Here is a 27,744-nt window from a genome sequence, read left to right as displayed (position 1 = left end):
GGAAAGAATTCACATCTGGTATTGAAGAATTGTTAAAAGACAAAAGCTAGGGGCTGGGGATTTAGCTCAGTGGTAGAGCACTTACCTAGGAAGCGCAAGGCCCTGGGTTCGGTCCCCAGCTCCGAAAAAAAGAACCAAAAAAAAAAAAAAGACAAAAGCTAGAAAGGACACAGGCACTACTGTGGAAGACAGCGCTGTTATATGACTAAACGCGCATGTGATGTGCCTGTCAAATAACCAAGGACACCTGAAGTCGGGAAAGAGAATACAAAGCTAATTATCTTCTAGTTTAACTCTGTCATCGATTTTTCAAGGCATTGTGTGTGTGTGTGTGTGTATATGTGTGTGTAAAAACATAATTGACAGTGAACCTAATATGAGCGTTTGTACAGCTTCAGAATGGCTATTCTAACTGTATATTAAGTTCATTGAGGTGTACAAGCTTTGGGTCTGGCTAATCTCAATGAGGGATTGTTTTCTCATTTGCAACTTCTTTACAATGAAGTTTTAGTAATTAAAAATGTTGCCTTCTAAGTATTTATGTGTATAGCTGAGTGTAGTAGTAACTCACACCTTTAATCCCAGCACTTAGGAGGCAGAGGCAGGCCTGGTCTAAACAGTGAGTTCCAAGATAGCCAGAGCTACATAGCAAGACCTGGTCTCAAAACAAAATAAAATGAAAAACTAAATATTTACGTTTATGCCCACAGATTAATGGTGCTAAGAGCTTTAGGCAGAAAAGCATCTTTTTGCAGTGGTTAACAGTTACTACAGATTATGATAACTACTGTTAAGTGTTGAGAATAACTGACTATAGGAGCTAAAGAAATGGCCCTGATTAAGAGCACTGGCTGCTCTTCCAGAGAACCCAGATTCACTTCCTACCATCCCCACAGGGGCTTACAACTCTCAGTTCCAGGAGATCCAGTACCAGATCCAGATTCCAGATCTACAGTCCATAGTCACTAGACACACAGTACACATACAATACAAACAAGCGAAAATATTCATACACATAGTAAATACTTCAAGAGAAAAAGAGCATCGACTGTAATGGCTTAGCCCTAAGTGGGGCATCTGTATCAGTCGCTCCGTGGTCTGGGCCATGAGAGGGAGCGGACGGAAGAAGCAGTGGATTCCAGAGTGCTACGGAGCTGTCTTCCAGGCAAGCCACGGCCTTATTTATTCTCAGCTCTCAGCACCTACTTGTATAAGATTCCACCTGTCAACACGCTGTCATGGAGAGGGGAAGGAGTTCTTGAGGCCACATTCATCCCAGAGGATTTGTAGGCAGTTAATGGATGCTGGGAGGAAGCCCTCATGCAGCCCCACCTTCTACAGCATCTACAGGCAGCTCATGGTTCTAGGGGAAGAAGGGACATTATCTTCTGTGATATGGCCACGGCTGAGCTGCCCAAGCTCCTGCAATAATCCCCATCCATGCTCTTGTGGGCAGCCATACAATAGGCCACCCCAGACAGACTTGAAGAGGAAGGACTGCTGCTGGGAAGAAGAAAGGTAATGACGTGACTATGACCAACATACTGTATACACGGATAAGACTGTCATGGTAACAGTCCATCATTATGCATACTTTATGTGTCCCAATGAACATTAATGAAAATCACACACTCTAGGCATATGAGCACTCTGGCTCATGCCTACAGGCTCAGCTCTCAGAAGGTAGAGGCAGGAGAATCAGTACTTCAGGGACAGCAGGAGATATGCAGCAAGTTTGAGTCAAGTCTGGTCTACATGAGACCCTGTCTCAAAAACTAATAAAGAAAAACCTATAAATCATATACACTATTCAGGGCTGGAGAGATGGCTCAATGGTTAAGAGCACTGCCTGCTCTTCCAGAGGTCCTGAGCAAACACATGGTGGGTCACAACCATCTGTAATGGGATCTGATGCCCTCCTCTGGTGTGTCTGAAGACAATGATAGTGAACTCACCTACATAAAATAAATAAAGCCTTAAAAAAATCATATACACTATATAATGAAACCACCCACTGCAATATTAAATGCATCTATAGACAATAGCTACACTACTGTCATGTCATTACAAGTGAACATGGCCGTCCAGAAATCAAAGATGTGGGATTGTTTTGCACGTTGAGTGAGCTAATACATTATCTTATTTACAAAACCTTAATGTCATAAGCATCAAGAAACATATTTTAGAAACAGAATTTTAAATACCTGTACTATCAGCTGTAACTCTCTCCGTTCTGCTTCCCATTGTTCTGCCTGTAATCTAAAGTCGTCCAATGCGGTCTCCTTGACATGAGCCTCCATCTCATCCTTCTCTTGCTGATGCTTTTCCAGGGCCTCCTTCACACGAATAAAATCTCGCTTTACTGTTACATCGACAAAGGTTGCCTTTTATCTTTTAACCATACTTTAAATGTGCAAAGGGACACAAAAGACCGTCAGAAGCTCCTAATCCATGTTAAAATCTGGGACTGGGGATGTCTTATGAGTAGTCAAGCCCTGGACTCAACGGCCGGCTGTGTGGAGCACCAGGCATGGTGGTGCACACCTATAGTCTCAGGATTTGGGAAGTAGAGGCAGAATAATCTGAAGTTCATGGCCATCCTTATCTACACTGAGAGTTCAAAGACAGCCAAGAACACATGAAACTCTGTCTCAGAAAAATTAGTAAGTCACATTTTAAAATCTTAATAAAAGTACTATTTTGGGGGATTTAGCTCAGTGGTAGAGCGCTTGCCTAGCAAGCACAAGGCCCTGGGTTCGGTCCCCAGCTCCGAAAAAAAGAAAAAAAAAAGTACTATTTTGTCAGAATATAAATCTGAGTAATTTAACATCAGAGGTTGGGATAAAATGAAAGAAACAAAAATAAATTCTAGTTAATACAGACATCTTTACCTGTGAGTAAACAGTATCATCCCTAAAATGTATATGCAAACCTGGCCAAGGAAAACGGTAGTGTGAAAAGAAGAGAAAGACTATTGTTCAATAAATCAGAATAAGAAAATTCCTAAATGTTAAAACTTTGAAAATACAAATATTCATTTCAGTTCAGATTACAACAAATTTTGAGTTCTACAGATAAAGAATAATTTCAAAGGCTTTTCCTTTTAATTTTCCTAAGTACACCAAATTTATAAGATCTAATTAATATAGGTTCAAAACCTTAACACAGGTTCCCTGTGCAGATCAGTTTTCTAGCCTACAGGTTTAAAACCAAGTCTTCTTTAACATGAGACAAGGTTTATGGTCCACGTGAGGGAAGGGGATCTGTTTTATAGGTATGACCCTCATAACTTTCCATAGCAAAGTCTCTAGAGCCTGAGGTTTCCCCTTCCCCTCTCCCCAGGACTAAAAAGTGACTCCAGCTCAACCCAGAGCCCTCGGAGGATCTCAGTGCAGGATGCTCTAAGACAACAGCCTAAACTCAAAGCAGAGATTTCCAAAGCAGTTGACAAGACCATATCAAGATTTCATACCTGAAGGTTGGGCTAGCTGAAGTAAGGAACTGCCACCATCACCCTTCTTTCCTCCTGGTGTCACACTTTATGCAGGCAGAGCAACACACATTCACTCAAGGACTTAGAGACTAACCATACCTACATACACATCCACCACCAAATACCTGGGCTGAGCAGTGCAATGGTAACCAACACACAGGCCAGGATAATTGACAGGGAGAAAATAAAAGAGATCTGGAGACGTTTGTGACAAAACTTCTACATGCACTAAATGTTTTGGTAAAATCATATTTAGCGAAGATGTAGTATAGGGTGCAAGTAAAGCCCTGAATGAACAGATGTTGTTTGACGTGGGAACAGCCACGTCAAGGACCAATGCCTCAGTCCCATGGGAGTGCACAAGCCTGCCCCAGGTTGAGGCTTAGAAGAATGGCAAAGCCTTCTGAAAGGGCCCAAGTGCAAATGTTGACAGTGTGTGCAGAAAATGTCCACCATAGCTTCCTCCCTAGATGTTGATGACCTGAAGACTGCTCCCTACAGAGACTGCCCCTGCCTCCTTGTTCACCTGTACAGCATATCCCTGCCTCCTTGTCTAGCTGTATGTGGTTAAGCTGCCCCACTGTTTAACTATAAAAAGAAACGTGCTGAGCTTCCAGGACACTGGGGCTTCTTCATCAGAGCCCGGATGGAGCAACACCAGCTGGTCTACGTCTCTTGTCTGTCCTTTCTTCATTCCCTTGCCTCCTCAGCCCGGTCAAGTCCCTCAGACCACGAAAGGATACAGCAATGTAGGAAAGTAATACATAATTAAGGTAAATATGGAACATTTTTACATTTTTCTTTTTTAAAAAAAAAATTAAACTGTTATAACTGGGGAGTTGTGACATACACCTTTAATCCCACATCCAAAAGGCAGAGGCAGACAGATCTCTGAGTTCAAGGCCAGCCTGGTATGCAGAGTGAGTTCCAGTACTGCCGGGGCTACACAGAGAAACCCTGTTCAAAAAAAAATCAAATAGGGCTGGAGAGATGGTTCAGATGTTAACAGCACTGGCTGCCCTTCCAGGGGACCTGAGTTCAATTCCCAACAACCACGGGATGACTCATAACCACCTATAATGAGACCTGGTGCCTTCTTTTAGCCTGCTGGCATACATGCAAGCAGAATTCTGTACACATAATAAATAAATCTTTAAAAAAATGAAATGAGAAAAGAAAATATACAACTCAAAATATCTGGAGTAAGATGTTTTATATTTCACAATTCATCATAAAATGTGTTCTACATAAAAAGGCATTATAAAACACATAATTTTCTATATTTATTGCATATTCAAACTGAAATCTAGAACCCACACTTTTAAATTTCACATTTTAATGTTGCCAGAACAGAAGGAATATGTGTCTTAATTTCACAGTATATCCAGAGAAGCAGTTGCTGCTTTCTTTTTTAATATCATTTTTGTTTTTTGTTTGGTTGGTTTTTGTTGGTTTCCTTCCACTTATGTGGTGCAGGGGATAAACCCAAGGCCTCAGCCAGTCAAGATAAGGACTCTACCGCAGAGATCAGAGATCTCAAACTTTTCACAAAATAAAGAGCGTACAGCATGGGGATGTGTAAGGATGAGGGAGGGAGGGAGGGGGAGGGGGGAAAGGGAGAGGGGGGAGGGAGGAGGAGGAAAGAAGCGAGGGAAGGGGAAGGGAGGGAACGAGGAGGGGAAAACCAAGGGTAGTTCAATGTAACAGCCACCTCAATGGATAATATATGAAGAAATGGTCACTATGCAAGTATTTACCTGTAGAGTTTTTTGTAGTCTGTTTTTTTCCTGCATAAGTAACTCATATTCGTGGTTGCAATTTTGAATTATGTTGTCTCGTTCCTCCAAATCATGCTCAAATCTCCTGCATTCTTCTTTCCATTTCTCTTGGGAAGTCTGAAGTGTTTTCTCAATCTCATTTGCCTTTCCTTGAAGTTCTGAATTCTGAGCTATTAAAAATATAATAGAATAATTAACATATTATTTATAACCACAGATTAATTCATCAAAAGTCTAAGAACCTAACAGTGGGGCTGACTTTATTTACAACATGATCTTTAGGACAAGCTATTGAACTTTTTCCCTTCGGCAAACTCTAGGAAAGCTCTCTGCCTGCACTACTTTTCATTCTCTCCCTTCCATCAAATGGACTTGATTTTGCTATGAGCCATGGCACATTCTGGAAGGCGTGTGGGTGTTTAGACGTACTTCCACCCCCAGCTGCACCTAGTGCTAGCTTTTCCTCTGTTCAAGAAAACAAAACTGGACCAGTGTGGTTGTACACACCTTTAATCCCAACACTCTGAAGACAGACAAAGACAGATCAGAGTTCAAGGCCAGCATGACCTTCAGAGGGAGTTCCAGGACAGCCAGAGCTACACACAGAGAAACCCCTTTTCCGAAACAAAGAGAGACATCTATACCTACATAAGTAAATAAATCCTTGCCTGCAATAGCGAATCGCTAGCTCCGTGGGTCAAATCACTAGCCTAGCCCCAGAAGCCTGATAACCTGAGCTCTATTCCCAGATTCCACAATGGAAGAACTAACTTTGAAAAGGTTATTTTCTGACCTCCCCCATGCATCCCATCACACAGACAGACACACAGACACAGGCTGCGTGTGTATGAGTGTGTGGTATGTGCAAAGGCCACAGAAAGGTGTCAGCGGCCCTGCTCTGTCATCGTCCACCACATTCCTCTGAAACAGGGCTGCTCACTAAATCTGGAGCTCTGCTGCTGGCCAGCACGGCCAGACGAGCGTCCTGTCTGTGGCCTGACAACACTGAAGTGGACTTTACAATATGGAGGTGCATGTGTATGCTTGGCCATGCTGGCTTTTTATGCCGGTGCTGGGTATTGGGACTTAGGCCCTCATGCTTAAGAACGTACATGCCTGAGACTCTCACACTCTGAGCCATCACTCCAGCTCCATGTTTGTCTTGTAGAAATCAGTGACATCTAGAGCTACTTTATTTTTTCTAAGATTTTTGTCTTTTGCTGCATGTACATATGAACATCACATGTGTGTCTGACCCCCTCAGAGATTAGAAGAGGCTGTTAGATTCCCTCTAACTGGATACATATGATGGGGAGCTTCCTGGGAACCAAACAGGAACAACAAGTGCTCTTAACTAGGGAGCAAGAGTGAGGTAGAGACCTGTCCAAACCCCAAAAATCTCATCTTGAGACCAGCAAGAGTAAGAATCGCTCTCCTTGCTCTGGGTCTCCATGCCACATACAAGTATCTTTTCAACCTCCACTTTTTTTTTTTTTTAATCAACCTCCACTTTTACCTGCTCCGATGTAGCCTCAAGACAAAATTAAAGGTTTAACTTCCTCTCTCCCTATAAGGACATGTCCAGGAAGCACCTGGAATTCCCCCCATTCAAATGAAGCGTTCATTCCCAGCACCTCAGCCTCAGCCGACAATGTACACCCCCAAACCCATACCCACTCCCCAAGGTTTATATAGCCTCTAACCCTGCCCCAATAAAGAGCTGGAACACTGAAAACCATCTCAGAGTAGGCTGTCCCTCCACCCCCCTCACACCCCAAGCACTCTCAATACAACAAATGAAGTTCCTTCCAGGCCACCAGCCCAGACAAGCCTTTCCTTTCTCTCATTCCTGCTCACAACAGGGTCTGAATGCTCCAAGGACAGACACAGAGCCAGCCGAATCCACCTCACATGTCTGATGAAGAGTAAAGAAACTCCACATGTATTTTACAGACAATATCCCCATTGCCTAGATTCTGACCTTGTGAGTGACAAGCTCAGAACTGTGGTCTTTCCTGGAAAATAAAAATCTTGTCTTTAAAGATTTATTTATTTTATGTATATGACTATGCTATAGCTGTCCTCAGACACACCAGAAGGGGATGTCAGATCCCCTCATTACAGATGGTTGTGAGCCACCATGTGGTTGCTGGGAATTGAACTCAAGACCTACGGAAGAGCAGTCAGTGCTCTTAACTGCTGAGCCATCTCTCCAGCCCCACTGGTGGATAATCTAACTGTATCGTTTATTGAGATACCCACACCATGGTATCATTAGATTTTTCTTCTTGGCTTGATGAGGTCACTCACAGAAAAGGCCTCCAAATTCCTACCTAAGGTATAGGGACCGAGGTAGCACCTTCTGGAAAGACAGCAGGAAAGAGGACTGAAGGAGATGGTTCCTATACACTTATACTAGAGCTGTGATCTTCCTGGGTTCGCCAGGTCCCTCTATTCGACCATGTGCAGAGCTTAAGCACTCTATCTTCTGCTAGGAAATGGGAGTGGTTCCCAAGCAATATGCCCTTTGAAAGAAAGCTAAGAATCCGAGGCCAGCTGCAGGCTCCATGTGCACACACCAGACACCAATGTGGTGCACAGACAAGCTTGTAGGTGAAACACCGATGCACAGAAAATGTTTAAAACCATCCAGCCTGCCCTAGGGAATGGTTACATTTTTGCTAAATTTGTTTTATCAGACATTCATCCATCTATGCACACACCCATTTATACCGGGCACTCTATCATATTGTGTATGCATTTCTAACCACAAAGACAGCGGCGGGACAGCTCACTCATATAATTCATCAGTAGAAAAACTGCTAATGTGACTGCTAACTGGATACAATACGGTCTTACTATTGTAAGTAAATTCACGTATACTGAGATGAGCAAATCTCTACCATTTAGGATCCTACAAATGTAAGATTTTTAGGTTACACTTCTCTTAGCTTACCTAAATGTCATACATACCCCGACGTGATCCAGACCATTATCAAAATATATAAAAAAAAAATCCTTTAACCTAAAACCCCTTTGTATTTCTTTAATTTCTATTTATATAGAAACATATTTCACCTACATACATATATGTTTACGACTTGCATGCTTGGTGCCTATGGAAGCTAGAAGAGGGTGTTCGGTTCCTAGGAGTTGGTTGGGGTTAACAAACTGTTTTGAGCCACTCTGTGGGTGCTGGGAATTGAACCCAGGTCCTCATGAAGGATCATCAGTGTTCTTAACCTCTTGAGTCATTTCCCAGCCCCAAGCCCCCTCATATTTTTGCCTACTGCCTACTCAGTTCATGGAAAACTACTGTTCAGACTTTATTCACTAACAATTAGCTTTTCCTGGTATAGAAGTTTATGTACAAAAAAAAATCACATGAGATGTCCTCATGTATAAAAAATTTCACTTAATATATTTCTAAGATGCATTAACTTTAATGTATTAGTATTGGTTCTTTTTATGGCTGAGTAATATTTCATTATATAAGCACAACACAGTCCTTACATTTATGTACTTGTTTATAACAGATCTGGTGCTTGCTTTAGCTATATGGTAATCTAAGTGAATCTGCATGCATTTTTACATATTTATAACTAAATCCTACATAACAGGATTCAGAGGGTTAAATTTAGTATCTTTCTTTTCAAGGCATACAATCTAATGCAGTGACACAGAAACCTACAGAATCAACAGTCACTTTCACTGTTTCTTGAACATGCAGACTGGCTAGAAATTTTGACTCAAATTATATATTATAAAGGGGCCTAGAGTATATATAGAACACACACATATACCTGCTTTATGATTTTGCATATTGCTTAAAGAATTAGAATCCTAAATCCCTGAGTAGCAGAATTCTGTATTCTTTTTCTATACATGAAAGAATACGGAATATTAACTGGGCTGAGGATATAGTTCAGCTGGTAGATTACTAGACTAGTAATTCACAAAGCACTGTGTTTAGTCAACCCTAGCACTACATCAGTCAGGAACAGTGGAAAATATCTGAATGCAAGAAGAGCACAAGTTCAAGGTCATCTTCAGCTACACAGAAGTGTGAGCCATCCTGGGACATATCACACACACACACACACACACACACACACACACACACATCAAAATAAATTAATATAGAAATAAAAGCCCAACTCAGTGACAGAGTGCTTGCCTGCTCCCCAGGAATCATTGGGTTAAACCCCCAACACGGAAACAGAAGAATGTAAACATCTTACAAACACACATTTAGCCCCATGGGTGAAAAACTCCACACAAGATCCAGCATGGATGAACACCAGCAAGCACGGACAGGGGACAAAGCTCTGCCCTGAACTGGAGGAGGAGAAGCTGCCTTACCGCAGAGCTTTTCTTGAATCCGCTGAGCCTCCGCCAGTCTCTCCTCCGCCGCCCGTCTTCCCAGACCAGCCTCCTTCCTAACGACAGCCAGGTCGTATTCTAGACGCTGCCGCAGCGCTTCTCCTTTTTCCACCTCAGACCGCAGCCTGGCAATCTGGCTCTCATGGCTGGACAGCTAAAAACAGCAGATTCCTGAGCTCATGAACTGGCACTCAACACGTCTATAAGTTGATGAGACTGCATAACGCTCGCATTTACATTTCTTAGGGAAACCTCGCTCTGTGTTTACCAGAATTCATAGTCTGACATTTTCTGAAACACTAGGAAAGAAACACTGCTTTACCAGGTGACAATCATAAGCGCCTTACAGAGACTCCACTAGAAGAAAAGCCTTTTTAAATAAACAAAGGAGAAATTGTGCATGTGAATCACAAAATCATGCCTAGAAAACAAAAAGGCATGACACATGACAAACACTTAAAATTTCATGTAGTCCTCTCCTAAAGGTACTCAAGAAGCAAGTAGGCCTGGGGTTGGGGATTTAGCTCAGCGGTAGAGCGCTTGCCTAGCGAGCGCAAGGCCCTGGGTTCGGTCCCCAGCTCCGGAAAAAAAAGAAAAAAAAGAAGCAAGTAGGCCTGAGGAGGGTGCCCATCAGTGTAGAGTGCTGGCTGCCTTTCCAGGGGACCCCAGCTCAGTTCGAAGCATCATGAGGGGCAGTTCACAACCACCTGGGACTCCAATTACAGGGGATCCAACACTCTCTTCCGGCTTCCCAGGGTAACCCACACACACATGTCACATATGAACACATATATTTAAATAAAAAATGTTTAAAAGAAGCAAATGGCAACAAAGTACAAGTTAGTGAATAATGTGGTATTTTTCTTAGTTAAAATATCAATGACAGGGGCTGGAGAGATGGCTCAGCTGTTAAGAGTTCTTCCAGACTGCTCTTCCAGAGGTCCTGGGTTCAATTCCCAGCCACCATATGGTGGCTGACAACCATCTGTATTGAGATCCAATGCCCTCTTCTGGCATACATACATGCAGGCAGAAAGCTGTATGATGTATACATAATAAATATTTTAAAAAGAAATTAGAATGTAATGATCTATAATGTTCTCACTCAAAAATTATATTGTCAATGAATATATAATTTATCATTTATAAATAACTTGTATACTAAATAATAACTAATATTTGTGATGTGGCAAGTAGAATAAGAAAAATAAATGTTATAGAGCTCTTGGGTCAAGGGCCTACATGCTACAGAAAAGTATATGAACCAAATTTTGTAAAAGGAATAAAAATAAAATTTTCTGATAGTTTGAAGAAGAGTAGAAATACTATGAATTTGGTTTTGTTTTTAAAGTGGTTTTTTTTTTTTAAAGGGAGCGGAGCTGGGTGGGAAGGAAGGTCAGGAAGAGCTGGGAGAAGCTGGGGAGGGGAGAAAGTGATCAAAATATACTGTAGAATTTTTTTTCAATTAAAAAATAAAATGCTGAGCTGGAGAGATGGCTCAGTGGTTAAGAGCACTGACTGCTCTTCCAGAGGACCTGAGTTCAAATCCCAGCAACCACATGGTGGCTCACAGCCATCTGTAATGCGATCTGATGCCCTCTTCTGGTGTGTCTGAAGACAGTCACAGTGTACTTATATATAATAAATAAATCTTTAAAAAAATAAAATGCTAAATATTTAAACCAAAAAACCTTGTACTTTAAAAAAAATTTTTTTAAAAACCTGAGAATGTAGCTCACTAGCATATAAACACAAAAGGATATTAAGATTTAAATATAGAAATGAAGAGTAAGAATACAAAAGACAGAGATATACACATATAATTTATGACTTCTCTTAAAATGGGAATAAACATACTGTACATGAAATATACACACTATGAAATACATACACACTAATATGCTATAATAGAACAAAAACGAAGATAACTTCTGAATTAAACTAAATAAAACTTTATATACAAACGTACTTAAGAAAAAGACTGCTCCACAACTCACATCCTAAAAGAATCTACATTATAATTCAAAAAGTGTGACTGGTTCAAGCCATGTACAATAATAACACATAAGACCACAGCACTTGGGAAGCTGAGGCAGGATTGAGTTTGAAGAAGGTCTGGGTTACTTAACAAACACTTTTCTAACGTATAAATTCTTCTGTCATTGAACACTTCCATCAAATAAGGTGTCTGGTCGTGTCGAACTTGTTAAATAAAATGCATCTCGCTGTCAGGATGCTCCAACTGGTAAAAGTGCCTGCTGCCACATCTGACAATCTCTGTTTCAGCCCCTGGTACCACAAGTGTCTTACTCAGGGTTTCTATTGCTGCAGTGAAACACCATACCCAAAAAGCAAGTTGGGAAGGAAAGGTTCGTTTGCCTTACACTTCCACACCACTCTTTATCATCGAAGGAAGTCAGGACAGGAACTCACACAGGGCAAGAACCTAGAGGCAGGAGCTGATGCAGAGGCCATGGAGGGGTGCTGCTTACTGGCTTGTTCCCCATGGCTTGCTCAGCCTGCTTTCTTATGAAACCCAGGACCACCAGCCCAGAGGTAATCCCACCCACAATGGGCTGGGCCCTCCCCTCCCGTCAATAACTAATTAAGAAAATGCTCTACAGCCAGATCTTATGGAAGCATTTTCTAACTGTCAAATAACTCTAGCTTGTATCAAGTTGACATAAAACTATTCGGCAAAACAAGGTACCACACAAATTATCCTCTAACCTCTGCATGAGTGCTATGACATATGTACTCCCACATACAAAAAAAAGAATAAAATGTTTGAATTAACTAATTAAAATACATTTAAGACAACATATAAATAAACATAATTAGCTAAAGTTCAACTTTAATATCCCTATATAATTCTGCTGTATAAAAGTGTTTTCTTTATTGCAATTTTCTTTGAAGCACAAGAACGACATAGTGACCAAGATTAAATGTGGTTTTTAATATAAAAAAAAATTGAAATTCAACTTTTTTGGAGGGGAAGGGTTCAAGACAGAGTTTCCCTATGTATCCCTGGCTGTCCTCAAACTCGCTCTGTAGATCAAGATAGCCTTGAACTCACAAATTCCCTGCCTCTGCCTCCCAAGAGCTGGAACGGAATGCATGCCAACACACACAGCTGAAAACTCAACTTTTCATATTCTGTGGGAGGAAAATAAATTCTACCTCTGCGTTGTGCTTTGTTGTCATCTCTAACTTCTCCTTCTTAGCCCGGTGGAGCTTCTTTCTGAGATCAGCAGTGATATCTGACTCTGTTTCATTTTTAAGCATTTGTTTTACATCCAATGAGGCACTTTTCACCCTACAAAGTAAGTTCATAGTAAAATGTAATTCTCAATGCAATAAAAAATTCTGATACTTCTTATAGCTTATTGTTAAAACAGAATATAAGATCCTAGGATAACAAATTCACAATCCAGAGAAACGTGTCCACCACCAGACTTGGGGGAAACGCCATCATATTTTACTAGAAACAAAATACTGTCCACTGAAAATACATCACATTGCTCAAGATTTGTATTTAAACCAGTCAGTCATATCAATAGCTGGGTGCTTTGGAAGAGCGAGACTTCCTGCTGAACATGTTCCCTGGTAGAGCACCAGGGGATGTGAAGGTGAAGTCACAGCTAGAACAGCAGAAGGTGGCAAGCGGCCGATAACTGATTAAGAGTTCAAAGCAGGCGGTGGGGAAGGTTTAAAGCACAGAACACTGAGGTATCGGTTGTTTACCTTTGCCCTGCTGAATGTGTGTCAGCTTCACACATGTATGAGTTCTCTTGGAAAAGGAACCTCAATTAAGAAACTCCCTCCGTCACATTTGCCTGTAGGCAAGTCTATGAGAAAATGACTTCTTAATGATTTATGGGGAGAGGGACACTGCTTTAGTTCCTGCCTTCAGTTCCTACCCTCACTTCCCTCAGTGATGGAGTAGGACTTGAGATCTGAACTGCAGGTCACTGCTGCTCCGCACGGTGACCTGTTACACCTGCGGCTGCTGACCCGGCTGAAGCTTGACCTCACTATAACAATATGATGTGGAGTAACAGACTTAAGCAAGACTGTCTTCACAGGTGGAAAGAGGAAGGAAGCAGACTGGAAACTCCATTATGACTATGTGAGGTGGAGCTGAGAAACCAAACAGTAACACTGTAAAGATGTCCAATCACTCCAATAAAGAAGAAAACCATCTCCGAGAGCTAAACGTGATGGTTTCCAGGAATTAAGAGAGAGACTGGTCGCCAAGAAATTAAGTGTTTCTCCAACAGCAATAAGACCTGAGGGGGGGGGATGTGGATTCAATAATATGTATATACAATTTTAATTTCTTTCAATATCACTAAAACAGAATAAATAGAAACCAATGAAATCAATAGCTAGGTCTCTGAAAAGATGAGGTTGATAAACCTTTCCTAGATTAACAAAGAAGAATGAAGAAGAAACTCGGCAGTATTAGGGACTGACCTCAGGGCCTCACACAGGCCAGGCAAGCACTCTACCATTAAGCTAGAGCCAAGCCTTCTTTTAACTTTTTGAGAAAAGCCTCACCAAGCTGCCCGGGCTAGTCTTAACCTCACCCTGTAGACCAGGCAAGCCTTGATCGTGTGATCATCCTGCCTTAGCTTCCTCATCAGCTAAGATTATAGTCCTGTACCACCAGACCAAGCAAAGCATCCACTTCATAAAGAACATCTACAGACAGCCTATACCCCTAGCATATATAATGGTCAAAGACTGAAAGGTTCCTCTAACAGAGAGAATGGAGCAAAGATGACAGCTATTAACACAATGTTATTCAAGATTTTTTTGTGGGGGTGGGTTTAAGTCAGGGTTTCTCTGTGTAGCCCTCGCTGTCCTGGAACTTGCTCTGTAGACCAGGCTGGCCTCAAACGCAGAGATCCACTTGCCTCAGCCTCCCCAGAGCTGCTCTGACGTGACATCTCCATCTCTGTTCCCTACCAATGGATCCCCTTCCCCTACCTGGACTGCCTGGTTAGGCGTCAGTATGAGAGGAGGTGCCTAGACCTGCTGGGACTAGATGCCTCAAGAGTGGGGTGTGCCCAAGCGGAGGTCCTTTTCTCTTAGGAGAAGGGAAGGGAGCAGTGGGTGGAGGGATTTGTAAGGGTGAGGCTGGTCTCAAAAAGTTAAACGAAGTTTTGGCTATAGCTTAGTGGTACTTAGTGGTAGAGTACTTGCCTTGCCTGTGTGAGGCCCTAAGACTACAAGTACCACCACTGTCTGTCTCTATGAGAACTCTTATTTGGAAGTCTTAAATGGTAAAAAGAGGAAGAACGGAAGAGAGGGGAAAAAACGCATATTGGACTGAAAGTCTGGTTTTTTTTTTAAAGATTTATTTATTTTATGTATATGCATACAATGTTGCTGTCTTCAGATACACCAGAAGAGGGCATCAAACCCCATTACAGATGGTTGTGAGCCACCATGTGGTTGCTGGGAATTGAACTCAGGATCTCTGGAAGAGCAGCCAGTGCTCTTAACCGCTGAGCCATCTCTCCAGCCCTGGAAGTCTGGTTTTTATTTTAATTCACTTTACACCCCCATCACAACCCTCCTCTCTTTCCAGTCCCACCCTCATAAAGTGCAAATGCTCTTAACTTCCCAGCACACTTGAGGAGAATGAGGGGGGGCACACGCCCCAGGAGCAGTACACCTCCCCTCACAGGCAAGGCCCAGGACTGCATTCCCAGCACCCTCACCCCACAAAAGAAACCAACAAACCAAGTCTTTAGAGTTCTTAAAAACTTTAGCATAAATTTGCTATATGATCGGACAGTGCTGCTCCTGTGAACCTGAGCAAAGAGAAACAGAAACAATGACAATGTAATGCTTCCATACAGCAGGATTCCTCATAACAGCCAAGAAGAGAACCAACACAAATTCCCACTGACGGGTGGATGGGCAAGTAAACATAGTAAATCCTTCCAAAGGAATAGAATGTTAGTCATCTGTAAAGAAGCAAAGGCCATATGTGCTACAATGTAATAAATCTCAAGAATAAACTCAAAGAAGCCAGACACAAAAGATGCATGAGTCCACTGACACGAATAATCCAGAAGGACAAAGCTACACACATGGGGAGCACATTAGGTAAATAACTTCCTTCAGATTCTAGAACTCTGAGTAAAGATTTCTCCAATAAAAATATAGGGAGCCCAAAGAGACTGCTCAGCAGTTGGGAGAACAAGCTGCTCTTCTGGAAGACCTGAGTCTGAATCCCAGCACTGACACTGTGTAGCACTCAATGCCTATGTCAGTTCAATGGCGTGACAACCTCTTCTGGCTTCCCTGGTTACCCTCACACACACATTCTCTCTTCTCTTCTCCTCTCTTCTCCTCTCTTCTCTTCTCTCTCTCTCTGTCTCTCTCTGTCTCTCTCTCTCTCTCTCTCTCTCTCTCTCTCTCTCACACACACACACACACACACACACACACACACATGTATAATGGATGTCTAATGACTACTGATGTTTCCTCCATAAGTTGAAAAGGCATAATAAATAATGTGGGGTATTATTATAATTCTGAAGTATATATTTATATAATATATTGCAACTTCATCTGGACAAAATTATCCATAGTTAACTCTAAGAGGTAAGATTACATATACATGCATACATAGTCTCTACCAATCCTGCTCAGATTGTGAAGTTATCCATAGCTTCGGCTGGGTGGGAGGCGGTACACACCTGTAATCTTAGAACTAAGGAGGCAGAGACAGGGAGATCTCTGAATCTGAGGCCAGCCTGATCTACTATAGACCTAGTTCTAAGACAGCCAGGGTTACACAGAGAAACCCTGTCTCAAAAAACAAAAATAACAAATTAGATAAGAATTATCCAGGCGTTGGGGATTTAGCTCAGTGGTAGAGTGCTTGCCTAGCAACCGCAAGGCCCTGGGTTCGGTCCCCAGCTCCGAAAAAAAGAAAAGAATTATCCATAGCAAACCTGTGTGAGTCTGTTGCAGAATATATTTTAAATTGTTTACTTGAGGCAACTGACAGACAATGCCAAATGTTCAATTTTTACATTCTGTAGCCGTTCTCTGTTCTGTGACTACAAAAGTTCTAAACATTTAGTTTCCCATTTTGTTCTTTAGTTATTTGAGACAGGGTCCCACCATGCAGTCTTGGCTAATCTGAAGTTTGCTCTATATAGTAGACCGCCTGAAATCATCAACTCTACTCACCTCTGCTTCCCAAGTGCTAAGACCACACACACCAGACACCAGGCCAGCCTACTTTCAATTACTGGACTTATTTACCTGAAAGACACACTTAGGAAAAAAAATCGCACCCTTCAGAACGGTCTGTTTTGTATTATGGGCTCCGGCATCAGAGGTAAGTGTACTAAAGCATCTTCCCGAGGATGGACGGGTATCACGGCACGCACACAAAAGCGGAACAGTGCCAGTGAGGTGCCTTCTGGAGAGCAGCAGTCGGCACTAATGGAGCGTGCAGGCGGTCAAGTCAGAGCTGCTGCACTGAGGCAGAGCACAGAGGCTATGCAAGGAGAGTAATGGCCAGCACAAATAGAAACATGGAAACATGGGGGCAGAAATGGGAATTATGCAGACTAAGCAAGTCTCTGGCGAGAGGAAAAGTTTGGACATACAGATCTTTATGATCCAAGTTAACAAAGGAACACAGGGGTACTGAGAGCCAATTCTATACTTAGAAGGTGCCCCTGCTCTTGCAGTCCAAGAAACCTACTTCCCTAACCATCCCATCGAGAATCCTTGCAATTAGCTTCATCACCCACTTAATTTTCCCTGGTTCTTGCAATCCAGAACATTGCCCAAGCAAAGGAAGATACTGGAGCTTACCTTTGGGTGTCCCCAGCAGTGGCATTACTTGACGTGCTTAAACTCATGGTAAGTCTTCAACCCTTTTCAAAACACCTCACTGCTTCTTAAAAATATACTTCCTTATGGTGATGTCTGTGGCTTCCGGGTTAGATGGGCTAAAGTCTGTGAACATAATAATAAACAATACAACAGCAGTTTTATATTTGAATCTGGAGATGAGCTTTATTTTGATCTATAAACCTGCTTGCTAATTTTGTAATTATTATATAGACTAGAACACAGATAATTCCAAAAATCTATAGTATACATCTGGGTGTGGTTCACACAGCTATAAACCCAGCTCCTGAGGGAGGTGGGATCCAGCCCAAGGTCACTCTCTACTAGCTACTAGTAAGGTGGAGGCCAGCCTGGGACACAAGGCACTCAGTCTCAAACACTAGCAATGATAATAAAACTATAGGGCTTTTTATCCTTTGTTTGCTTGTGTTTTGTTTTTTCAAGACAGAATTTCTCGGTGTAGCCCTGGCTGTCCTGTAACTTGCTTGTAGACCTCATGAATCTACCTGCCTCTGCCTCCCTGTTGGGATTAACGGCATTCGTCACAGCAGCAACCTTTGACAAATTATATTCTTGCACTTGGAAAGGAAGATATAGTACCAATGCTTGGGACACAGTTCAGGTAAAATAAAGAGGATATTCACTGTAGTGCAGTGTTGCCACTGAAGATGCCAACATACCCCCAACAAAAGCTGCCGTAATCATTTGTTTCTTAATTCCAGACATTTTTATTCAAAGACTCAAAATACATAAAACAGAATAGGTAATAACCCAATCAAACATACGATTTAGAAATGGCTTTGGTGTTTGATTAAATCCTAGGAAAGAAAAACTACACCGTTTTCTTCAACCAGAGCAGTAAGTTACCACTAGCAAATCTGTGGTGCTATAAGCAGAACAAAAACTAACCCAGAGATCAAACCACATCAACATCACTATGAAAACATTTCTTACACATCTGTACAAAAGGACTTCATTCATAAATTAATGTAATAATTTAACCCATTTCCTCCAAAGAGGGAGCAAGAATCACTTAACTCAGGGCAAATTTCTGAAACCTCTTATAGGAGATATTCCACATTATACGGCTCCAAGCATGTAAGTCATGTTACTTTTCGGTTATAGACTGTTATAACTGTTTATATCTGTGTCACACAGATAGACAGTCAAATCAACAATGTACAAGAAATTATTTTTTAAAAATTGGGGTGGGGGTAAACACAGCCGAGTATTGGTGCCACTTTCCCTGCGTTCCCTTAATTCCCTCTGAATACTTGATGTTTTGAATATTTTAGGCAACTATCAATGTCCCACAAATACCTCCTTACAGTACCTAAAACCCAGTGTCCTAACTAAGAAAGACTGAACTTTAAACTGGGAGGCCTGAAGCAAGATCCAACCAGCACCTCTCAAGTATATGGCCTCAGGCAACACATGAATCTTTGAACATCCTTCCTCTGCCCAAAAGTTTACAGCAAGCTCTGCCTTCTGAAAAACAACAAATCCAAGGCTCAGCCACTACTCCTTTTTATTACTGTCATGGAACTCTGAAAAGCTTAATGATCCCCAATAAAGGGGAATGGCTGAGTCATTTGGTTTGGGAAAGGATATAATAAAATAAGCATTTAGTGATATGTGAGTATAGAAAGGAACCCAAGAGAGAAAAACAAGACAAGAAAGGTGTCAACATATTCTGCCTCTCCCCCCACTAACCAAGGCCCGGAAGAAACCATGAAAGAAAGCTATTCAAGTAGATGAAGACCAAAGCAAAGCCCTAGTGCTGAGAGATACTGACCCAGCAAACAGTGACTTATGTGGCTGAAGGAATACTTTGGTTCTGGGAAAACAGGATGGAATTTTAGCCAAGTTCAGAAAAGACAAATCTAATCTCTCCAGTATGTGGAATAAGTGAGTTTGAGAAGAGCTGTGACAAGGGTTGTTGTCATTCATCTACCAAGCACCCATGGCAGCATCCAGGACTGCACTTCAAACATCCACAACTGCACCTAGAGCTCTGCTCCCTACAGCACTGCAAGGACAAAATGAAGACACACGGTGAATAGAAATAGCCTGAAGAAAGGAACAGAGATAAAGGAACAAACCCCCAATCATAACTCAGATTCCAAAGCCCCAGCACTTCCTGCAAGGTTCAGATGGTTCAGAAAGTGACATACCGCATGACCTTACCCTGCCTTTGTATCCCTTGCTTCCATTAAAGAACCTAAGTTGGGGCAGAAAAGCTAAATGGCTTGCCCAAGACCAGTCACCCAATAAGGGAATGTAGGAAAAAGACACCAGCAGTTAGCCACATTTTAGGGCTTTGGTTTGTTTTGTTCATTCTGGCTTTTTGCTCTGTTTTGTTTTTGTATCTCCCTACCCCAGATCCAAAAGTCCAAAAATTTGTTAATAATTTATTATTTTCTGTACATTGGTGATTTGACAGCATGTATATCTGTGTGAGGGATGTTGGATCCCTGGGACAGGAGTCATAGACAGTTGTGAGTTGCCATGTAGATGCTGGGAATTGAACCTTGGTCCTCCAGAACAACCACCAGTGCTCTCAACTGCTAAGCTATCTCTCCAGCCCCCCAAAATCTTTTCACACTACCAGGATATTCCCAACGATTAGACTCCCAAACAAGCCATCTTCAGAACATTTAGGAGAGGAGTTGGAATCTAGTAAACAGACTCTTCTGTACTCAGTAACATCCAGGGATCACTGGCACACACAGCAAAGGACTATTTAAAAGTAATCTTACTTTATGTGTATGAATGTCTTGTCTGAGAGTTATGTGTGTGCACCATGTACATCCTGTGGATATTAAAAGAAGCTGTGAGATTTCTTAGGACTGGAGTTACAGTTGTGGTCATCAAGCAGACACTGGGACTCTAAGCTAGGTTCTCTCCAAGAGCAACAAGTGCTCTAAGCCATCTCTCCAATCCAGCATGGGTTTTCATTTTTTTGAGTGGGGAAAAAAAAAACACAATACATACACACACAATCTCCACACGTGCAGGTGTACTTATGTAGTCTAACAGCATAAAAAGACCTCTGTTTTACCCTATGGGAAAGGAATTTGAGAGGAACAAGGGATTCGAGACAAGGGTAGGGCACCTGCTTAACAATTACAGGGGCCTAAATTTCTTCATAAACACACACACACACACACAAATAACAAAAATAACTTTAATTTTTAAAATTTTTATTTTTATAAGTGTTTGCTTGCATATATGTCTGTATACCACATGTGTGCCTGTTTCCTCCAAGGTCAGTAGAGGAAGTCAAATCCCCTGGAACCTGAGTTGTGAACCATCATTTGGGGGCTGGGAATTGAACTCAGGTCCTTTGGAAGACCATTCAATGCTCTTATCCCCTGAGCCATTTATCCAGACACTAGAAACTAACAACCTTAAAAATATTTTTTTATTCTTCTTTGTCTTGGGAAGAAAAGTGGGGAAAGAAACAATTTATGAAATTTATTGAGTTTGTTTCAATAAAAGATAATTGAAAGAACTCATTTTTTCTGTGTATTTAGTCACCAAACATCTTCCAGTCTAAAGTCTTCTAGACATAGGCTTCTACAGAGCCCCACAGAGAGTCCCCCCAGTATCCAGATCAGATCATTCACACAGATAGTGTGGTAAGCAGAAAGCCAGCACATCTTCACCCACCCCCATGAATATTACCTAATAAAGCAATGCTCAAAGTGTGCATGGTTTTAAAACACTGACTTTGTGGAAACTTGTTATACAACAGTATAAAGCTAACATTGACAGTCTGAAAATATTCAGACAAGGGTAGAAGTTTTTCAAGGTGAACAGCATTAAGACAAGAGAACAGTAGAAGAATGTGTTCTCAAACCACCTATGTATCTTGATTTAAGGCTCTTGGTTTATTTTTCATTGGTTTTTGTTTTTGGTTTTGTTTTCAGTTTGGGGAGATTTGGTTGGTTGGTTGATTTTGCTTTGCTTGTTTTGTTTTGTTTTGTTTGAGACAGGTCCTTACTGTGTAGCCCTAGCGAGTCTCAATATGTAGGCCATGCTGGCCTTGAACTCTGAGATCTGTCTGCCTCTGTGCACTAGGATTAAAAGGATAAGCCACCCCTCCTCGGTGTTTGTTTGTTTGTTTGTTTGAGACAAAGCCTCATGAAGCTCACTGCCCTCAAACCTGTTCTGTAATCAAGACTGGTCTTCAACTCCTATCTTCCTACCCCATCTCCCGAGGGCTGGTTTGCAGGTGTGAGTCCCATGCTTGGCTTCTTTTTCTATAGCATAATTTCCTTATTAATGTAAAGAAGGGAGTCTGAAAAATGAAGGCAACCAGTTAGAGAATGCAATCAACCTTGAATAACACTAAGCAAGACACCATCAGCCAAGAAAGTCACAGAGAAGCAGTGGGAATCCTTAGAGAACAAAGGGACAAGGTTGCATCTGACAGAACCCTGGGGAGGAAACCAATATTTATTGCAGACTATCTGAGAACAGTAGATCAAAGTGGGAGAGCTGTGCCCATTCTAACAGTGGGCCCTCGAAATGCACATCGTAAAACAGCCATGAAAGAGCTGGCTCAGCCTGGTGAACTCTCAGAGTGGCCTCCTAAGTAAGGTCCTTCCTGCACTGAAGAGAAACTTCTGTGTCTGGAATCTAAGCAGAGGAGGGAGGGAGAGAAGGAGGGAGGGAGGGAGGGAGGTGAGGGAGGGAGGGAAGGGGAATCTTCCAACCAAACTGAGGAGGAAACAGTAGGAAAAATCTCAAAGGTAAGCCCCCGTAGCATTACTATACAGAGAGAAGCGGCTGTGTGGAATTGTTCTATCAACTTAGAGAAGTTTACCTGAGCACTGCCTCACTCTCAAGCTGTAGGCCCACCTATCTCCCATAAAAACAAGCAAAAGAGCCAGGCAGTGGTGGTATAGCCTTTCATTCTAGCACTTGGGAGGCGGAGGCAGGCAGATCTCTGAGTTCGAGGCCAGCCTTGTCTACAGAATGAGTTACAGAATAGCTACAGGGAGAAACTTATCTTTAAAAAACGAAAATAAATAGAGTATGGTCACAGAGTTAAAAAAACAAAACTATACCCTATGTATGTATGAAAGATATATCCACAAGACTGATGAAAGTATAACTACTTCGAAATAACTTTTAAAAAAATCAGGAAAAGGCAAAGACAAAAAAGAGGCAAGGGTTATGGTGGTGCATACCTTTAGTCCTAGCTCTGAGGAGACAGCAGGCAGAAGCAAGCAGATCTCCAAGTTCAAGTCCAGCAAGGTCTACAGAGTTCCAGACAGCCAGGGCTACACAGGGGGACCTTGCCTTGGGGAAAAAGGGAGGGAGAGGAGGAAAGAAACTGACAAAAGTACCAGAAAACGTGGCACATACCTTTAGTTCCAGAATCTGGAGGCAGAGACAGGTGGATGTATAGGGATCTCTGTGAGTTCTAGACCATCCTGGTCTACCCAGCAAGTTCCAGGCAGCCAGAAATACACAGTGAGAACCTGTCAGAAAACAAAAGGGAGGAAAGAAGGAAAGAAGGGAGGAAGAGAGTGAGGGAAGGAAGGAAGGAAGGGAGGGAGGGAAGGAGGGAGGGAGGGAGGAAGGAAGGAAGGAAGGAAGGAAGGAAGGAAGGAAGGACGGACAGACATGGCACAGGCTTTAATCCCAGTACCTGAAAGGAAAAGACAAGTGGATCTCTATAAATTTTAAGCCAACCTGGTCTACACAGCAAGTTCCAGGCCACCCAGAGCTATATAGCGACACACTATCTCTGAGGACAAAGAAAAAATATTTTAAATGGTACAGTGACAAGAATCAGAAAGAACTAGGAATAAAAGAAAACATCACTTAAGTCATGAAAATTAAATTGAGGGGAACATAAAAGCTAATAGGGAAAAAATGCCCCAAAAGAGAAATAAAAAACAGAGGAAATGAGTTCTGGAAGGATTGTTCAGTGGTTAAGAGTACACACTGTTCTTACAAAAGACTGGGTCAGGTTCCAGCAACCACACCACATCAGGCAGCTCACAGCTCACAACCACCTGCCATTCCACTGAGGTACCACTGAGGGAACATGCAAGCACGTGCACATACTCCCGCACAAATATACATGCAAACACTATTAAAATTAAAAAAATAAACCATGTGAAAAAGCATTAAACTTCAAGGTGAAGGAAGTAAGCAAAAGGATTCAAAAGGATGTAACGAATACAAGCAAAGGCTAACCAAGGGCTGGAGAGAGAGATAGCTCAGTAAAGAGCGTGAAGTTCTCATCTAGGATGCAAGTTTGATTTCCAGCACCCACCGCAGTTCACAACTGCCTGTAACTTCAGCTCTAGAGGGCCCCACACTCTCTTCTGACTGCACTCATATGCACGGATATATATACAATAAACACAAATATACACATAATTTTAATAATAATAAATTATTAATAATGACAATGAAACAGGTTTTCTTTTTAAGAATAACCAAGTAGAGGGCTTACAGGACGGCTCATCAGATAAAGGTGATTGCTACACAAGCCTACTGATATGAGTTCTAGCCCTGGAACCCACATGAAGGAAGAGGACCCCACCTCCACAAAGCTGACCTCTGATCTACACATGCACTCAGTAGCAGAAGCATTCCTCCCACTGTATATGTGCATACACTCATACCTGATAAAACGTAAAATTATATATATATATATATATATATATATATATATAATTTTTTTTTAAAGAGGAGGCTGGAGAGATGGTTCAGCCATTAAGGAGCACCCTGTTCAGTTCCCAGCATCCACATGGCAGCTTACAATCATCTGTAAATCAGTTCCGGAGATCCAAAGCCCTCTTCTGGCCTGTGGGGATACACCTGGTGTACAGACATATAGGTAGGCAAAACATTCATGTACACAGAATAAAAGTAAATCTGAAAGAAAAGAATAATCAATTAAGGATAAAGTGAAAGAAACAAGAAAAGGAATGAAAAATAGATCAGTTAGGGATAATACAAGTCCTCGAATAGGGAAATCTAAGTTCTTTTCTCAGCACCACAAAAAAAAAAAAAAAAAAAAGACAACTCAAGCAAGGTAACAAAACAATTAAACCGCACTTCAAGAAAATTGTCCTTAAAGAAGAAAAAAAATTACCCCACATTTTGCAAGAGCAAAGCGGGTGCCTAAGAACATCAACACAGCCTTTCCCGACTCGTTAATCATCTTGGCACAGGGTTTCCTACGTCCTGTTCAAGACCCCCTCTTGTCCTCTGCTGCATGCTCACCTCAGTCAGGCTCAGAGGGAAAGGGGGTGGGTGAGCGTCAGAGCCCAGAGCCCCAGATGGAGCACTTACTGTGAGCCATACACGCAGCTGACCATGCTCGCTCTCATCCTCCCCTTAATCTCCACAGACCGTTTGCCCGTTTCACAAAGGAGAAAACTGAGTTTCCCAGAGGTTGAATGATTTGTACCAAAATAGTCACTGGAAGAATTAAAAGTCATACTCATATCTTGATGACTTCTAATGATTCTATACCAAGAAAACAGCCCGCAGCCTCCAAGCTTTCTTATGTTATCTGGAAAAGCCTATGCTTCCCTGGGCTCCCACAGCCTAGCTCTCCTTCCTCCCCCTTTAGACTGATACACAGCAACTCACCAACAAGCAACAGGTTCCATCATTCTATCAAGTATTTAAGTCAGCCCCTCCACCCTTTTCTCTCTTGATGAAAGGAACTTACAACCTGTGTTCATGACATTGTTCCATTACCTTCTTAGTCTGGGTGTCTAACCAAATAATATTGTTTTCTTTAACTATCTACTTGCTCTCAAGCCGAGAGGAAAGGGCTTGGAATCCCTAATACTAAATCCATCTCCTTTCTTTTTCTACACAGTTTTGCGTTCATTAGTCGTGACACCTGTGTGGGAGTGTCTGCGGTTACACGTTTCACTTGGCAAGGGGGCACTTAAGAGCTGAGCGCAGCTCAATAGCACAACATTTTTGTGTCTATCATTCTTGTTCAACTTCAACCACCCTTCATCCCATCTCTGAAAAAAGAGAGAGAGGTGAAGGAGATACCTGATTCTTTCCATAAAACAAGACTAAGTAAGACAAAGAAACTCGAACAAACAAAAAGTAAAAGGAACCTGAAAGACTAAACCCATTCTGCTTATCCGATATAAAGAAGCAAACAAAGGTCCGGGAGTTAGGTGATTTGCCTGTCACAGCTAATAAACGGCTGAGCCGGGATTTACACAGAAAGCTCCAGGCTAAGACAACTGCCTTCACTTTTCCTAGTATCCCGTTGCATTGGCTTCATTCCCCTGCCTTTAACTGTAAAGTATTTCATTTCTGGCTCTATCACTGTTTGGTCGTTACTAAGCACTGTTAAACACAAATAACAAAACGGTAGTTTCTTTTCTCCAATACCATGAGAAGTATAAAACATCAACGTATAAAGTCTTAGAAGCTGTTTGATATCGACTTTTGGTAAGTTATGTATTTGCCTAAGATGAATATCGTAAAAAAATTAAACAGTCAAAAAGAAAAGGGTACTTGTACGCAAATTTCAGCTTTAAAAACTCACAGCTGACTTTCCTAAGCGTCAAGGTGGGTAGGCAGAAGTTGTTTTGCTTATCAAACGTTTGTAGGGTGCCTAATGCGTGGCTAGCATTTTCATGAAAGGGAGGTAAAACACGAAAAAAAGGCGTGATCCTTGGGTACTGATCCCATAGAGCTCAGAGGACTCTAGTCCCCACCGGTCCTCAGGGTAGTAGAGCAAGGATGCTCGTGTTCCTCAAGGTAGGCGGAGAGCCTAGGCGACTGCGCTGGAGGCGGGTCCGCACCAGTTAGCAGCCCTAAACCCGGTCGGTCCTCACTGCAAGCCCAGTCTCCTCTCAGCACCTCCCGGTCCCGGGCGCTAGTCTCCAGGCACCCACAGCCCGCGGTTACCTCGGACTCGCGTGGTCCAGCCTGCACCCCCACGACCCCCACGCAGCTTCAGGTCTCGGGGTGGGAGGCCAGGCAACCCTCGGGAGAAAGAGTGACAACTGAGGAAAGCCGATGGACTCTAGGGCCAGGATGGAGAAAGACTACAAGGTGAAGTTTACAACGGCCACTTCCGGGGGCTGGGAACACGCGACCGGACTCTGGTCCGCCGCGACTTTCTCCGCCTCCCTGGCCCCGCCCCGACAGACCCGCCTCTCGCTTCCAGTCCCCGGCGTCCCGCTTCCCCTCCCGCCCGCCGCCCGAGCCCCAGCTCCAGGATACCCGCGTACTCAGAGAACGCGGGCTCGCGCTAGAAGGGCGGGCCCGAAATCGCGTGCGCGCTCCCGCGCCAGGCGTGCGCATGCGCCAGGGGTGGGGTGCGCGTGCGCGGACCGCACGAATGGTTGGGTGCGGGTTTTGCCCAGTGCGCGCTCCAGCGCCTGTTTTCTCTGCCTACTCCTTGTCTCCTAACAACCGTAACCGATTGACGTGCAAATTCCCAGCCTCGGACCCTTCCCTGCTAACAGAGGGTGACAACCATTCCCGCTCTGTAAATCGGCTTCCTAGCTGGCTCTCAGGGCTCGGGAAACCTCCTAGGACCGAAGCCAGGGCAAGGGACCCAAGGGAGAGGCTGCCCGGGCTTCAGCACAGGTGGCAGACTCTCAGCGCCCTCCGCCTGCACAACGTCTCCTCCTCCCATCGATTTCTTTTGTATTTCGGCTTGGGTGGGAAGAATGTAGGTCGGTCCTCTGGTTACAGCTGAGCGTCTTTGATTACAAATATTGCAGAACCGGATTCATTGGCAAATAAGGCCTTGGAACCTTCCCTTGTGCTCCATCTCTGCTAGATTTCAGCCCCTCCCCCTTCCTCGCCCACAATTTATAAAGCGCTTTGGTTCTCCCTGTAGCCGCTTCAGAGGATTGGAAAGCAAATCCTCTTTTGTTCCTTAGCTTTTGAAAGCCTATTCCCTAAAGAACAATACAAAATGGCGGGATTTTGATGAAAGGTTTTTATCCTACCACCACTACCTTCTTTCCACAAATGTTCATACAAAATGAGCCTTTTATGCTAAACTTGTCCCGGGTTAGTTGTAATCAGCCTGAACCAGGTGTTAGGGTTCTCGCCCGCTCTGCCTCTGGAAGCCAACAGTCCTAAAAGCAAATAGATTAAAACTCTGATTCTTGACTGCTGAGAAACTTTAATTGGTTCGAGGTCAGTCGTTTGGTTTTTAAAAGACCTTCC

General features: G+C 42.7%; 1 protein-coding gene across 6 annotated transcripts in view; it reads right to left on the bottom strand.

Annotated features, from left to right (window-relative positions):
- The window catches only part of Ccdc171 (coiled-coil domain containing 171), a 346,651-nt gene extending 319,963 nt beyond the window's left edge, over window positions 1–26,688 (bottom strand). For 3 of the 6 annotated variants that reach the window (XR_015620046.1, XM_087550830.1, XM_087550832.1), the window contains exons 1-6: window positions 26,467–26,654; window positions 17,509–17,652; window positions 12,835–12,970; window positions 9,634–9,808; window positions 5,251–5,441; window positions 2,205–2,336 (exon numbers count right to left, since the gene is read on the bottom strand). Coding sequence is in view for 5 of the 6 variants with exons in the window: in XM_087550830.1 (XP_087406956.1) it covers window positions 2,205–2,336; window positions 5,251–5,441; window positions 9,634–9,808; window positions 12,835–12,970; window positions 17,509–17,555 (681 nt within the window). In the remaining variant the exon portion in view is untranslated. 6 annotated transcript variants of the gene reach the window in all.
- Between the last annotated feature and the right edge of the window lie 1,056 nt (window positions 26,689–27,744).

This window comes from Rattus norvegicus, chromosome 5 (assembly GCF_021556685.1).
Source record: "Rattus norvegicus strain SHRSP/BbbUtx chromosome 5, alternate assembly SHRSP_T2T, whole genome shotgun sequence".
Taxonomy (NCBI): domain Eukaryota; kingdom Metazoa; phylum Chordata; class Mammalia; order Rodentia; family Muridae; genus Rattus; species Rattus norvegicus.
This window is presented reverse-complemented; position numbering and strand designations above follow the sequence as displayed.